This window comes from Zingiber officinale, chromosome 9A (assembly GCF_018446385.1).
Source record: "Zingiber officinale cultivar Zhangliang chromosome 9A, Zo_v1.1, whole genome shotgun sequence".
Classification (NCBI taxonomy): domain Eukaryota; kingdom Viridiplantae; phylum Streptophyta; class Magnoliopsida; order Zingiberales; family Zingiberaceae; genus Zingiber; species Zingiber officinale.
The window spans coordinates 32,555,793-32,572,073 of NC_056002.1; the positions used below are offsets into that span (position 1 = coordinate 32,555,793).

Genomic DNA, 16,281 nt, shown 5'->3' on the forward strand with positions numbered 1-16,281 from the left:
GCCTTCCATGGCTGGAAAGTGTCTTCCATGGTTGGAAGGTGTCTTCTATGAACAGTGCAAAGACGCATTCCCTAGCCGTTAGCTGAAGATAAAACTTTATCTTTGGCGATAAAATTTGCCACGCTGGAGGCGCCTTCCAGCTTCGGATTGAATTTTTCAGGGGCTATAAAAAGACCCGTGGACCTAGAAAATACTTATCAACTCTTGTATTCATTTCCTAACAATTTTCTGAGCATTCAACAAGTGTAAGAGGCTTCTTTGCCTTCAATGAAGGAGATTTTTAGTGCTTTCTTTTGCGTTATATTAACAATCATGTAGGTTGTAACTAAATAATTTCTTTGCCTCTTCTTTTTAGTTATTAATCTAATTGAGTACAATTGTACTACTAATTAGTGTTAAAAGATCGAGAAAAGTTTACTTTATTTTATAGATAATTCACCCCCCTCTTGCCGGCCCACCTACGCCAACATAGGATATATCGTGGATGTGGATATCAAGGTGTGTCACATGACAAACACAACTGTCAAATTTTGAAGCAAAGGTATGTGTCAATTAATACTGCATTTCTATTATAATTTTACTTGCAAACCCAAATTCTTTTTGTTTTATTACATTTTGTAAATATAACGACATGTCGATTGTCAGATCAACTAAAGATAATCATCATAACAACGTTCATGATACATATAAAGTAAATTTGATATCTATAACTGGTACTATCAAAATTTTATTTTATTAAATTGTAATGGTTCATTGAGAAAATGAGGTTAATAATTATCTTTATGATTACAGGTTCTCACAACATGTGCTAGGATGTTTATAATTATCTATGGTAAGTAATCATCTATTTCCTTTATTTGCACAATTGGAAAGTACATTTCATCTTGGTTTTATTGAGCTAGTTCAATAATACAAATATAATTTCTAACTTACTCTTTTAAACTTTTTAGATAACTGGTGCTTCACTTTTTGGCATGTTGTTGTCGAAATATAATTCAATGACTTGCTTAAAACTTGCATGTGGCTGTTGCTTAAAACTTGGATGCGCGATTCTCCTTTTCTACATGATATTCACTGCTAACTTTACTATGTTAATCCTTTTTCTAATTAGCTGCTTGATCAAATAGAATCTATGATCAGTTTTAATGCATCAATGAAATGCATTATTGATGCAGTTTCCGTCTTTGGCTGTGGAAATTGCATAGAAGCACTGTGTTTATCTTCATTCTCTTGTCTTAAAGAATATTAATATGGGGTCTGCTGTAGTTCATTTAACAATCTGTAAAGTATAAGCAGTTTAAGTTGATTAATTACTGTTTGTCTTTTGTATTTTTTTTTCCCGTCGAAATCTTCTGTTAATAATTGCTGTCTGTCATTTAACAATAAGTAAATGGAGACTTTTAGTTAGGATAATCAGAATCAGCACTTGTATTTTAGATGCTGCTTTTAACTTCCACAAATTGTTTGCTCAAGCAAATTATAGACCTCCTTACACTAGAATATTGTAAACGGATCTAATGGAGATCTCTGTTCTAGGTTGTCATTGTTGTATGTATTGTAGGTAGTGTTGATAAGTTGCCTTAACTCTCAATCTGTCAAGTGGAATCAACACGGTGAATTTTATGTAATATTGATGATTTGATCAGTAATTCAAGTGGAGCAAGATGTTAAGAGGTCTTAGAAGTTAAACAATTCTTAGATATGGTATTAGTTTGTCTTAATGAACAGATTTCATCCGTTAAAATCTATTTTTTATAAAGGAAAATATATATAATAATAAAATAAAAGAAAACAAACTGAATCATTGGATATGATAAAGTAAAGGTGCTAAATTAAAATTAATTAAATTTGAACTAAATTTAATAAATTCAATAGATAAGTAAATTAAAGATAAATTTAAAAAGAATTATGTATTTTCATGGAAATCTCTTAATTTTTTTTCTCTCCTCTTTCTCTCTATACACAGAGCAGTCACACTGGATCCCACAGGTCATCCGAGATAGTAAATAGTGGTATACTTACCACATGAGGTCGTGGGGTTGAACCACAAGACTGTCAGAGCGTAAATCCTTGAATCCTGTGCAATTCACCCCACCAACTTACTCTTTCGACTGTCGTGATTTACCTCTCTCGTGATGGTCTAGGATCGGGTGCGACGGAAACACTGAGGACGAACGATTTCACTTTTTACCAGGGAACAGCCACCCTGCCACTCGTGCGCCGCTCCGCCCCTTTTTTTTCCCCCTTTTTCTTCCCCATTTCTCCTGCTCATTTTCTTCTCCTTCCAGCGCTAGCAAACTCAGCAGCCCCTTCCCTCTCCTCCTTTTCTCAAGGGCAGCATCTTGCTGCCGCAGCCACCGACGCTGCCTCTCCCTTTTCTCCCTCTGCTTCCTCTTCTCCATCAAAGAGTAGAATCATTTTTGTTGCCTTCTCCAACAGCCAACAGTAGCCGTAAGGGCTGCTATCCTTTTTCTCTTTGAATTTAAAGTTAAAATTGATCTCAACTTGAAGTTGCAAAGCAAGTTGGTGAAAATTTTTAAATGTGCTTGAAAAGTTTTTCACGACTTCTCTCTATTTTTTGTAAGATTGATATATGATGCTTTTAAAGTCAGTAACTTGTCTTGATGTTTTTATTCGCGGTTCATACATATCCAAATTATGTACAACAAAGCTAACATATTTTTTCCCTACATTAAAAATAATATTCAAAATCTTGTATAAACAAAATATTAGAATTTAAAATGAAACAATTTACCATTCTTTGATAAATGGAACGTGTTTTGCAGCACACAAAAAAAACATGAAAAATAAATAAGGTTGTGTAACTTTCTACCTACAAAAGAAATAATTAACAGTTCAATTTTGATCCATCAACATATTGTAAAATAAATTACTAATATGTTAACTATCAACTTAAGTCTCAACGTATAGTTAAGTATAGACAATAAATTATTCATATGATTCTTAAAAGAGAGCATATCCTTTAACTTCATCTTAGATTCTAAATTGTTTAAATAGCATGGCTAATGAATCTCGTGTGAAGAATTTCAACCAGTAATTTAGAAATAATATGTTTACATTAATCAAATTCCAAGAAACCATTTAATGAATCTCTTGCGTGAAGAACTTTAATAAGTAATTTTGAAATAATACGCTTACATCAATCAAATTCTAAGAAATCATTTTGCTTTGCACATAGCTTATGCCTAAAGATATCAACAAATACATGAAAAAGATCTCTCTATGTTATTAGAATATCCAGCCACATACTAATAGATTTACATGCAACAATATAGCAAATACAAATTAGCAAGCATGTATCTTTATTTCTCTCAATCTTCATTTAAGCAAACTCAGAAGGAAAAAAAAACATATTTATAGTAAATATATATAATACACCTGATGATTTTGAGACGTATGCATCAAATGAGAAGGAATTTGGTAGAGTGTATAACTTACAAAACTTGGCGTAGTGATGAAGGAGACTATCAAGATAGATATTTGAAGCTTAATTACTCTCCTAATCAGCTTATCGGCAGGAGATGGATCGACGAGCGAAGGAAAAATTAGCTTCGTTACTACAAGTGAGGGACGGGTGGGAAAAAAATTAGCTTAGTCATAATATAAGAAAAACCTAACTTCGTCGTGGCGAGGGAGGAGGCTTAGCGGACGACGGTCAAAGTCGTGGTGAGGGAGGGTAGGGCACGGAAAGGGTTGGAAAACCTAGACTTACAGGAGGGTGCGACAAGAGAGTGTAGGGCACAGAGAGCGCAAGTCGTGATGAGGGAGTGTTGTGGTGCGCATCACGATAAAGGTTGATGTCACGACGAAGGAGGGCAGGGTTTCGTAAGCGAGGGATTGCTGTGGGGTGGTGAGGATAATCGCGTGTGAGACTACGACGAGTAGAATAGTGTATGAGTGGCAATGAGGAGAATGACATGTGGGACAACGAGGAAGGGTTCGACGGAGGAAAAGTTGATTTTCTAAAAATAAAAGAGAAAAAATGATGCAATTTTTTTTTAAAAAAAATAATGACACAGATTTTACCACGTGAGCAGTTCGTAGAAGGAGAACGAAAATGCGGGTAGAAAATAAATGAGGTAAAATGAAAAATCTGAAATTGATCCATATTTTTTTTCCATTGAAGGGGGGAAAATGAGAGTAAAAAACAATCACTTTCACTATTTTAAAGGATGACAATATAAGATCAATTGTGTTAATCAAAGCATTATATATATATATATATATATATATATATATTATTTTAATTGAATAATTAATATCTCATATTACTAGTAAATAAATTATATATAATTAGACTAAATTTAAAAATCAAGTTTGATTATTTAAAAACAAAAAACGGGAGGGAGGGAGAAGCTGATCATAAAAAGGAGGGAGAAGCGCATTGTGAAAAGCAAGAGGGAGAAGCGGAGGGAAAAAATTGCGAACTCGACCTCTGAAGTCATGGTGTGCTCCATAGCCCTCGATCAGCTCAGCTAGGGCTGTAAATAAGTCGATTTAAATTGAATAAGGTTTTGAGATGTTCAAGCTTGTTTGATAAGATAATCGAGCCGAATTGAATTGAACATAAAATGAACCAAGCTTTTGAAATGATTATTCAAGCTTGACTTGATTTATGTTTTATGAGCTTAAGTTTGTTTAAAATTTTACTTGAACTTGATTCATTTAGATGTTATGAGTTTTCAATTCAAACGTGTTTGATTGTTTAAAATTTTTAATTATTTGATTAATTATTGAATTTGATAATTCAAATTTATTATTTATTTTATTTTATTAATCATTTAGTATATTGATAAAAATTTTATTAATGAATATAATTTATGAACGTTAACAAGCTGAACACATGTGTTCAAAGTTATTTGTTTAATTTCACAAGCTGTTCAAACTTGTTTGTTTAATTGATCTTGTGTATATTAAACGAACATAAACAAAACTCTTACTAAGTCGAATATCAAACTTATTCATGAAGACTTGGTTCATTTATAACGCTAAGCTCAACGTGATTTGCACCTCCGAAGCCATGGTCTGCTCCATGGCCAATTAGCAACACGACCCTGACCTCTCCGAATACTGCTGAAGCTCTTCGTCCGTGGCACGAATTCTTCCTCTCCTTGTAACAGAACAAAGGAAGAAGAGGCCATCATCCGGCCCGAAGAAAGAAGAATAATCAACGAAACCAGACGAAGGGAGGAGTCACAATCATACCTCATCCATCCCTAAATCTCTCCAGATTTAAAAATCCTAAAAAAACCTTCAGTTAATTTAGTTTTTTTTTATCTAAATTAACCAATATCTATTTTCGATTCAATTTATTCAATTTTTATTAATTTTTTTTTCAATTAGCTCAAAAAAAAATTGATTTATTTGATTTTGGTTAATTAAATTTGGTTAGATTTTATCATTTTAATAGAATACTCAACCCTATTTATAGTTTTATTACTTAAACAACATTGTCAACCCACTTCTACTCATCTAGGTCGAGTTGTCTGTGGCTCGACTGACCCAATCCATTTCGACCAAACTCCAAGTGATTCGACTGCATTAAACCTGAACCAAAAACCATGTCGGTCTTCTGTAGCCAACTTTACTAACTGAGATGAGAAGTACACTGCTACTAGATTGAAACTTTTAGTAAGAACAATTATATACTCCAAAGATAATATGGCAATGTTACAACACCAAAGAGCGATAATAACGCATTGACTGAAATCTTCGGAAGGTTCAAACCTTGAAATCCAGTCTAAATTACCATATAAAGTTCCGAGACTAACTTCAACAATGGATACATACTAATTCTTACTCAACAAATTACCTTTGGATGAAATGAGTCGCAATGCTTGATCTGCATTTTTTAGAATGGCGGATGATCGTGAAACCTGCATCTTTCTCTTTTTAAGAAACTCCAAGGAACTCTCCAAACATTGAGGCGGAGGAATCTTGTTTAGGAGAATAGTCTCAGGACTAAAGAGAACAAAAATAGACTATTTAGCATCAATTAAAAAACAAACCATATCTTCAACTATTTGGGATTGATTTCATGAACATTGAAGAGTAAATACCCAGAATTTCTAAGCTTTGTCTTTCTTTTCTTAGGCTTCTCTTTTAAGGTTTCCTCCTCAGAATCCGATGAGAAAGTTTTTCTGTACAAAAGGATTTGATCATCCATTAGTGTCAGGATCTGTGAACAATCGATTAACTATTATAACATGGCAAAATCCTAACGTAGTATATAAACATATCATCTAGCTGAAGATGCCCGATAATGAGAATGCAGGGATTATAAAAGTAGGGTATACTTTTCTCGCGCTGCTAGAATTTCAACAATGTTGCTTGGAAGCAATTCTCCAATATTAGACAGCTCCTCTGGTTTTTCAGTTGCCGCAGCTTCAAGATCAACATTCTTCTTTGATTTTGGTCGAGTTTTTCTTAGCGCCCACTGTCTCCTGCGTTCTTTGTTCTCATGGGCAACCCTGAAACAAGTTAAATAATTGAGTTGTTTTGCTACTATTTTAAGCTCCAAAAAGAACAAAACACCAGAAGAGGGTAAAACAAAATTTCTATGCATTTATGCAATTGCACTGATCCTTTTAAGGCACCTAGATAACTCTTCACTAGTTATATCCACAACTCAATAGCATTATGCTGAAAATTGTTCGAGGGTTAATCACATGTAAAATAAGGTTGATGGCAAGAATCACGTTTAAATACAGGCTCTGATTACTTCACAACACGCAACATGAGAAAGTATGCACCTGTTCTAACTTTCTATAATTCCAAATGAAAAGTTTAATTGAACTTTACATTTTATATAAATGAACTCTAGCAGCAGTTTTCAACCTCCTCCTCTTAGGTAAAAGATACTACTAAACACCATCCAATAACTACAAACACATCATAGTAATCAAAACTCGTCAATAGCACGACTTGCAAGCATTAGTCTTTTCTTGTAGCTATAGTAGAAATGTAAATTCCTTCAAGCATTCCATGGGAGACATGTGCGAATGCAAAAGCTTGATAATGATCACCAATGCTTATCGCTTGCAAGGACCAAGTGATACAGTAAAGCAAATAAAAAACTAAGACATCAAAAAGATCATGTAATCATAAGATGCATCACCATAAAAGCTAACACGACATTGTATCTACAAACAACATGAAAAGAAAAAAAAGAGTAATGTGCGTCTTAATGGATATGTAATTTGCAAAACATATACATACCATCAAAAATTAGACAATGCAATTACCTTACCATAAGAAGGTAATTATAAATTAAAGTTAAAAAGTTGTGCAAGATAGAAATATATTACCTTGTTAAATTCTCTCTTTGGATTTTTCTAATTTTTTCATCTTCCTCAATGCCCTGCAAAGCAACAATATTCAATAAAAATTGTGGACAAATGTAAGAACACAAACGTCATAATTTTCTTCATTTGAATCCCAACACAAATAATTGTTCACTGGCATACAAACGACATCATAATACCAACATTCAGAAATGCCACACTTTCCTGCATAATTGGTGTACAAACTTATTTTTCAGAAAGATTTTGAATTAACATGCGGAATGTAAAAGTCTGCATAGAGATTTTGAATTTGGAGAAATGATGAAGATGATAGTACAATTTTTGTTAGGGTTCTGTGGTGTTCTCATGGCATCGGTTCTTCATAACTTATAAGTTGTTCAAAGTAAACATAAACAACCATATTCTACTTGTCCACTATGCCGCCCATAGAAGAGGTAAATCTGACAATTCAAGCAAATAGGACACATACGGCATTTACAACTGGTAAGATCTAACATACACATAGCATTGAAAAAACTATCATATAACTAAGAAGTGAGCTCGCAGGCTGTAACAAAGACACATAGAATTCGGCTGAAAGGGCCCCAAAAGACGATACGTTAGTTCCAGACAGTAAGCACGAAAGTCTCTCATTAATCTGATGCAGCAAAAAAAAAAAAAAAAAAAACAAACAAATCATTTCTTTTCTTCACTATATCATCACGCTTATATGTAAATCAATAAGAAACAAAAACGTCGAGGTAAAGCTCGAAAAACCAAAATCGATCACTTGATAATTAATATCCACATAATCAACGCAAAGCGTCTCCAATAACATTCTTCCTAACACAGCACAAAGTAGGATAGCCGTACCTGGGCAGCGGTGAACTCTTCTGGAGCTTCGAGATCACTTCCGTCCGTCATCTCCTTCGACGCCCGCCGCCGAACAAGGTTTGGGATCCTCGTGAGCCCTACCGCTTTCGATTATTTGGCTTCTCTAGTTCCGGTTTTAAAACTCTAAAACCGGTTCATATGAACCGGGATGTAGCAAAAGCCGAACGGTTCAGCGGCCCAATTTGACCAGAGTTCGGCCGGCCTAATTAAGCACCCCGGAGTGCAGTTGGCCCAATGACGATCAAACGGTCCATTACCTTATATACCCCAAACCTTTCGTTCAAAATTAGACAAAATTGATGGCATCGTTGCTTTACGATTGAAGCCTCACAAGAAAGAAAAAGATAGATTGATAATCTTACTCTCTTATTCTTTTCCTCAAGGTTAAGCAAAGACTAGTAACACCTCTATTCTTCGATGTTTTTTTCTTCGATCGTTTCCTTTCGGGTCCTAAATCAGAATGTAATCATGAATTAGCATGGCATCACAATCTTGCTTGGCAGACACATGACAAGTTAATTATGGAGAAGAAATCATGTGATGGCTGTGCCAGTATGATTGCCAAGCACATGCATTGTATTCTCAAGGCAATTAAAGTGCCCGATTGCTGCGTACTAAAGAATAACTTTTATTACTTTCTAAGGGGAGAGGGAGATTGAGACCTGCTGGTCCAAACATTGATAAAGTTGAGGTTGTTATTATTTTTAATATATATATATATATATATATAAATAAAATGATTTTGTGGAATGAATATTTTGTTATCAGAAAAATAAATCGAGGATAGTTTTTTAGATAGTATTGTTTCATTTAAGTATTTTGTTTTAAAGTAATTCTTGGCTTATTTCAAGTAGTATTTTATTACTACATTTCATCTTCGGAAAGGATGAACATAGGGGGGACCCCAGGGGTTGGTGGGTCAAGCTGATTGGAGGAATAAGTTGAAGGTTAAGTGAGTTAGACGAATCAATTGGACCGTATGGATTGCACAAGCTAAGCTAAACACACAAGTTAATCGGGTTAGAATCGGAATAGTAATGGAGTGCATGAGTCAATTATTGAACTAAGTAGAGATTTAACTGAATGAATTCCAAGAATTGGTGGAGCATGACAAATCAAATGGCCTCTCAAGTTGATAAACATAATATTTACCATGCGCCTCCCGTACATGTACCCAATTTACCTCAGACATATAATAGAATTATCCAAAAAAATTGATGATTTATATCCTTAGAATATTCTAAACCCAAATTTAATTAGGTGGGTCAATCACATAACCTCTTACAAGAATAGACAGGTACACTAAATTCTCATCAGTGAAAAATCTCAAAAAATATATCCAATCATAGATTTTACAAGCTCCTCTTAGACCCCTCTAACACAAATATTGTGGTAATTTCAATTGATTATTAGATTTCCCTTCCAAAATTTAGCCATATTTCTAATTTCTTACCGGGAAAAAAAAACTAAAATGATATTGTTTCCTAATAACATTGCTTCTTTATTTTCTATAGAAAAATAAAAATATAACAAAATAATAAATAAAATTTAAAATTTCCTTTCTAGAAACTTCTCCATATTTTTTTTGTCATAATTTTTTTTAATCCAAGTGTCAGAATTTCTAATCCTAGAGATAAATAGTCTTCTCCTTAATTTGCCTAAAGAATAAATTCGAAACATAATTTATGCACATTAAAAACTTCTCCAAAATATTCATGTCATTTAAGATTCAAATCTTCCTCTTTTTATTATTCTTTATCTTACCACCTCACTAGAGAGCTATCAGTAGTTTTTTTTTTATATATAAGCCAAATATCCAAGCTTCGTCTAACTAATCGTTAAGATAAATAACTTTTCTTGATTCACCTACATAATAAATTCGAAATACAATTTATATAAAATTTGTCTCCGTTAACATTAATTCTTATCACTGTCTATAGGGCAGCTGTTAGTTATTTTGACAGTGCCTTAAATGGTAAAACAAATAAAATAAATCGGTCCATAGAAACCAAACCAAAGTAAATTTGGATACTTTCTATATAGGGCCGGATACGCCACCTCTAAAATTAATCGATGTAAGTTATCCGTGCGAACTAAAAATAAAGATAAATAAATAAACCAAATTAAACCTTCGTAAAGAGTTGGACGAGTAAAGAGGTAGGATTAATGGCAGCATGTGATTGCCAACTAATCCTTAAATTAATTTGCCCAATTTAGTTTTGTTATGGTCCATGTCACTTCCATTAATTTGGACAAGGAGGTGTCATTAGGGTTAGGACAGGAGTCCTTATCCTTCATGAGGACCGTGCATTTGGTGGACATCGACTCAAAGCTGCTTCTTCCTACCTTAAAATGTGGGTCAACCCGCATGTGGTATGGTGCATGAGCCAACAATTAGAGCCAAAAACACCAATCAATATTTCTATTTGGCTTATCCCCTTTTTAGTTAAGAACAAACAGTTTGAATGAAACATATCACTTCTACTAATTTAAAAGGGAAAAAAAAATTAACACTCGATCAAAATAAAGAGTGTCATTGAGTAGAATTAACGATCCATAGTCTATTGTTAACACGAACTTACAGTTACTTGCTCCTAGTTTCACAAGCCATGTTGAGGAAGGTGAAACTTATATCCTAATCTAAAGATGATTTAGAGTTTGAACTGAATAACCGAACAATCCTATGGAGATTAGAAAGAAAACCAAACTTAACAGGCACCATCATGCACAATGAGGATAATAGAATCCATACCAAAGAATTAACAGGCGTACCTTTATTGCCAGATCAATGGAAGCAGCAGGACACTGCAAGCCAAAAGATAGGATGAACTGCCAAAGTCATTTAATTTGAAAAACAAAAAAACAAAACAAAAAAAAGAGTTATGTTTAGAAACTTACTACTACCAAGAACATAAATTCTATGGAGGCTTCCATAGTGTTGTGTTCTCTTTGCCCTTTGCCTTTAGTTTATGCTCAAATTCATTAGAATCATTTATTTTGTAGCAACTGATTTAGAAAATTGTACAATATGAATCTAAAATATATCAATTCGGTTTTGTTAGCAATGGTAACCAATTACAATGTCATCAGATAAGTTTTAAGTTCTCACCTCTTTATCAGTGGAGCTGGTGAGGCCTTCTGGATGTTGTCCCTGTGCGAAAGGAACCTGTAATGCTGCATGATCCGAGCCGATCAATCTCGGCTGTCCAAAACGATATGGATGGTTGGCATTTATCTAGTCGGAATCGAATAGTCATCTAGCTGCTGCTGATTGATTAATACAAATGGCTTGGAATCAAACCCGGATCGAACTAGATGGCTGAAAGAGGACTCTCCAAAGGAAAATTCAACGAGGAGCCGGTCGATAGATTCGTGTGGTGTCAGCTGTTCTTTGCAAAGCCAATGATGTGACAAACCTTGGCGAGAAGAGATGCTGACAACGCTAACTGGCTGGCCATGCACCCTTCCATTCCCCACCACGTTCATGGCTATTTCCTTCACATGCCCCATTCCTTAATCCTTTTCCTTCACTGTTCATGTCTCCTTCACAATCCACACCCTTTCTATTTGATCCACCACCTCAGCGGTCCACTAGGGGCATCGTCTGCATGAGGAAACAGACAACTTTTAGCAGTAAAAAAAATCCACGGATCAAATCTTGTAGAGATAAACAAAACGAGTGGCAATGAGAAGAAGGATGCTTTTTCCTGGAAAGCACCCTTGATTGAAGGTACTGAGGAAAGAATTGACCAATATATACATATTTAGTCAAGTCTTTTATTATGCCAAAATTGTTATAAAAAAAAAAAAGTTTACCTATTTAATATTGGAGTTAAATCAATATTTAAGAACGTATAAGAGTAACAAAACTGGATGAAGACTGAATCTGAATATTTTGGTCGAATGGACCGGTCTTAATGGCTATGAACATCACATCATTTTCTACAGGTAGTGTAATGATTAGAAATAAAATGAGAAGAATTTTAATGATTCTGAAATTTTAAGGAGCATTTTGAAAAATGAGGTGAACCTAAGGAAGGGTATGGAAATTTTGGGGTTAAATTCATTTTGGCCCTTATGTTTTACGTCCGTATCTATTTAGCCTCCTAAGTTTCTTCAGAACAGAGACATTCCATGGCATCCATTTGAATTAATGAATACCTTCTTGTCTGATCGAGCTTTTTCCAGCGTGCAGCCTCCTCGTCGTAGCAGAAGCGGGAATGGGGAAAGCAGGCAAATGGCTGAGAAGCCTCTTGATGGGGAAGACATCGTCGGACGAGAAGAAAGAGAAGGCCGAGCACTCCCTGCCGCCGTGGCCGCAGCCGGTGGCGGCGGTTCCCAAGGAGAAGAAGCGGTGGAGTTTCCGGAGACCCACGCCCACCGGGAGCAGCATAAGCATGCCGGGCCACCGCCCGTCGGAGGCTGAGTCAGAACAGAGAAGGCAAGCCATGGCGGTCGCGGTGGCCACGGCCGCCGCTGCGGAGGCTGCTGTTGCCGCGGCGCAGGCGGCAGCCGCGGTGGTGAGACTCACCTCCGGTTCCAACCGGCCAAAGGCCGAGGAACTCGCGGCCATCAGGATTCAATCAGCCTTCCGTGGATATCTGGTTCTCCTCTGCTCTTCCCTTTTTGCTATCTGATTCATGCGTCCGATCAATAATTCAGTAACTATAGCCTATAAATTGCCTAATGGAATGAAACAATTAAGAACATAGACATTAGCGCATCATGATTTTGAATTTTTCACAACTAAATTAGTGAAGTTTTAAAGATCTAACAAAGGATACTTTGGTAGGCAGATTGCATTCCTGCATAAATATTACAACTCCATCAAATTAGAACAGTGTTTTTTTTTCTAAGTATAGACATTAATCGGTGATATGAATATGGTTTATGATGAGCAAACGCATTAGAAGCCACAACAAACATTATATCGATCTTCGCGTTAGAAGTAAAGGCGCAACGTAGAGCAGAGTCAATGGATCTGCAAAAAGGTAAACATAACAGTGAATCAAGTTCCAGTAAGGATTCGACGTACCTACTCAGGGCGAGGGAGGTGTGGATCGAGCTTCTCTTCTGCTCATTCAGGCGGATCAAGCGTGGATCGAGCAGGCAAAGTACAATCCGTTGAAGAGATTGAGGCAGAGCTCGATTTGTTGGAGATCAATTGAGTGGAAAATGATGTGTCGAAAATCTACCTCTTTGCTGGATGTCGATGATCATGAGGTCTCCAACGGTGGTGTTGACCAACCTGCGTGGAGTAACACACATTAAAGGGCACCGATGTGCTCCTCCGATGATCAAGTTCTAGAAAAAAGTGAACTTTGGAACGTAAGGTTGTCCACTACTGACTTGATCTTCGAAGGGACCTTGCGGGATTCCACGGGCGCCATCTAACGTGTTATGTGCAGGTTGACTAGCACCACTATCGGGGATCTCGTCATCGACATCTAGCAAGGAAACAGACTCCTTATCTTGCAGAAGACAAAGAAATAGTCAACTTCCCTGGGTTTAAGTTATTTTCTGTGAAACATATAGGGAATATAGATGACCTTAGGTGAAAAGGAATCTTAAAATCTTACGTAAAAGAATTGCAAACATAGATGATCTTAGGTGAAAATTATTCTGGTAGGAGAGAATTGTTCAAGGGATCTTGGTATAATCTTACCCTTTTTTTTTCTTTAGGCAAGGAAAGCTCTATGTGCATTGAGAGGCTTGGTGAAGCTGCAAGCTCTAGTGAGAGGCCACTTGATCCGAAAGCAAGCTGCTGCTGCTCTTCGATGCATGCAGGCTCTTGTCACAGCTCAAGAGCGAGCTCGACTGCAAAGGATCCAAATGGCAGAAGATTCTCCGATCATCCAGCAGCGTAAATCCATCCACAGGAGATCACCACAGCATCCGAGATGGCGACAGTCACACTCAAGTCCAATTCATGTTCTAGTAACAGATGAAGACATTGAAAAGTTGCAGTACAGCTTCATGGACAGAAATGCAGAGGAGGACATCAAGATTGTGGAGATGGATCTTGGGGTGTCGAGAGGCAGCACAAAGAGTAGAAACAGCTACTCGGTCACACAGAGCGAAACAAAACAGAATGAACTCTCAGGATACTATGGCCATGCCGGCACACCTTCGAGGGTCGATCAGTACCCAGAGTTCTCACCTTGCACTAGAGCTTATAGTGAACACTTTGAGGACTTTGCATTTGCGAAGGCACAAAGTAGTCCACATTACTTGTCCTCTATTTCAGTACCTGATGCAACAACACATCCTTATGACTGCCCCTTCTTTCCTAACTACATGGCCAACACTGAATCTTCAAGAGCAAAGGTAAGATCTCAGAGTGCGCCGCGGCAGCGAACGGATACTATTGAGCGGCAAATGAGCAGGCGGAGACCGTCGGTGGAAGGAAGGAACATTCCTAGAAGTATGAAGATGCAACGATCGTCCTCCCATGTCGGTATGATGGCCAGCGGGTACCAGTATCCTTGGTCTATCAAGTTAGATAAGTCCAACATGTCATTTAAAGACAGCGAATGTGGTTCAACAAGCACAGTGCTTACAAACACCAACTACTGAAGATCACCGGTGGGAATCGAGGTACAAATTCCTAAAATAGGCAAACAATCTCTTTGTCGTAAAATGTGTCTAATATGCCAAAATGTTGTGCTTTCAGGTTAACAGAAACAAGCATGACTAGCTATTCTAACAGGAGTATGCAGCAAATGAAGCTGGAAGCCATGCAAATCTGGTATCTGACTTTCAATGTACAATTGCCATTGTCCTTGAAGTGTAAATGTGAGTTTGTATGATCTATATTGTTCATGCTATTTCTGCTTAAAGTGGACTTTAAATGTGTTGTAATCATGATTTGGTTAAGGGAAAACAAGTACAATTTCGCCCCTATTTGAACCAATTTGTGTTGTCATCAAGACCTTGAATGCGAGATGGAAAAAAAAGCTAAGAAATTTTCTAAAGACACTATTCAGTCTACTTTTCAGAGGGAATTAAGAAAACAGTGACAAAGTCACTTGAAGAGGCAGAAGATAACTAAAAAATATTTTGAGGAGAAAACAGGGAACAAAAGGAAATACAACTTTACAGTAAACAGTGAACAATAAAGGACCCTAACAAGGCACTTTAGATCTCAGTTTGCAGAACATGCCATGAAACTTGTATCTCTTATTTTGTTTCCACCTGCAGGTTATTCACGTTACTATATAAAATGTTAATATATTATGTAGGTTTCAGGTGTAGATTGATAAGAAAAATGAATTTTATAAGAGTAGTTGTATAGGTATTGTATTACCAAAGAAATCTCATAAATCCTTCAAATGGTTTGAGTTGAAACTCAGAAGAATTTACCATCCAATACCCTCCAGATACTCTAGGATATGTAATATCATCCATGCACGTTATCATCATTATAAAATCCTATTAAGTTCCATGAAAAGACTATATCACTAATAATTTTCAATCAATTGAAGCACTTGTGAATTCATTTTACTGACCTTCAAGGAATCTAGAAACTGTATATTACCAAAATATGAAAGAACTTAAAGAAATTAGGGGAAGGCATATCAGTCAATCATTTTTCTTCATCAATGACATTAAAGGGCAGTCTGGTGCACGAAACTCCCGCTATATAGGGTCGCGGGGAAGGATCCATTGTACGCAGTCTTATCCTGTTTTTTTTTACAAGAGGCTGTTTTCAGGATTCAAATCCGTGATCTTTTGGTCACATGGTAACAACTTTACCGTTGCACCAAGACTCCTCTTCCAGTCTAGTTCCAATCCTAGCAAATCAAATAGACACAATAAAGTCATTCATCAGATCAGGAAGTGAAGCACCAAGCTTCCCAGAGCATTTTAAAATTTATAATAACAACACTATGAATTGTGTAGGAAATGGCAAGCATATATCAATCAATTAGAAATACACAGTAGTGAATAATACAATTTCAAAATTAGAACCCCTTTTTTTCTTTCCTAATAAAGCCCTGCACCCCCACACACACAAAAAAAAAAAACAGTGGATTCTAAAATAAATAGCTTTCACTCTCCCACACATACAAATCAACAATAT

The 16,281-nt window shown here is 36.2% G+C and overlaps 2 protein-coding genes and 1 long non-coding RNA gene across 3 annotated transcripts; 1 reads left to right on the forward strand and 2 right to left on the reverse strand.

The window, feature by feature from the left end:
• Positions 1-5,636: 5,636 nt before the first annotated feature.
• LOC122021905 lies at positions 5,637-8,328 on the reverse strand. Its single transcript, XM_042580083.1, has 5 exons — positions 8,178-8,328; positions 7,329-7,381; positions 6,318-6,491; positions 6,081-6,161; positions 5,637-5,982 (listed from the first exon to the last, which is right to left on the reverse strand). Exons 1-5 carry the CDS (start codon positions 8,226-8,228, stop codon positions 5,811-5,813), a joined length of 531 nt encoding a protein of 176 aa, XP_042436017.1. The 5' UTR covers positions 8,229-8,328; the 3' UTR covers positions 5,637-5,810.
• Positions 8,329-10,705: 2,377 nt separating this feature from the next.
• On the reverse strand, positions 10,706-11,798 carry LOC122021906. The gene is made up of 3 exons (XR_006122688.1): positions 11,308-11,798; positions 11,097-11,158; positions 10,706-11,003 (listed from the first exon to the last, which is right to left on the reverse strand). It is a non-coding gene; the product is annotated as an uncharacterized LOC122021906 (long non-coding RNA).
• Positions 11,799-12,322: 524 nt separating this feature from the next.
• LOC122021220 (protein IQ-DOMAIN 19-like) lies at positions 12,323-15,101 on the forward strand. The gene is made up of 3 exons (XM_042579305.1): positions 12,323-12,802; positions 13,881-14,795; positions 14,872-15,101. Exons 1-2 carry the CDS (start codon positions 12,419-12,421, stop codon positions 14,772-14,774), a joined length of 1,278 nt encoding a protein of 425 aa, XP_042435239.1. The 5' UTR covers positions 12,323-12,418; the 3' UTR covers positions 14,775-14,795; positions 14,872-15,101.
• The last annotated feature ends 1,180 nt before the right edge of the window (positions 15,102-16,281 follow it).

What these genes read in the sequence shown, in the direction of transcription:
- LOC122021220 (XM_042579305.1), top strand. Translation starts at nt 12,419, where the DNA reads ATGGGGAAAGCAGGCAAATGGCTGAGAAGCCTCTTGATGGGGAAGACA. An exon ending in CAGCCTTCCGTGGATATCTG is followed by an intron (nt 12,803 to 13,880) that starts GTTCTCCTCTGC and finishes TTTTTTCTTTAG; the next exon opens with GCAAGGAAAGCTCTATGTGC.
- LOC122021905 (XM_042580083.1), bottom strand. Translation starts at nt 8,228, where the DNA reads ATGACGGACGGAAGTGATCTCGAAGCTCCAGAAGAGTTCACCGCTGCC. An exon ending in CAAAGAGAGAATTTAACAAG is followed by an intron (nt 6,492 to 7,328) that starts GTAATATATTTC and finishes AACTTGTTTCAG; the next exon opens with GGTTGCCCATGAGAACAAAG. An exon ending in ATTCTAGCAGCGCGAGAAAA is followed by an intron (nt 6,162 to 6,317) that starts GTATACCCTACT and finishes CCTTTTGTACAG; the next exon opens with AAAAACTTTCTCATCGGATT.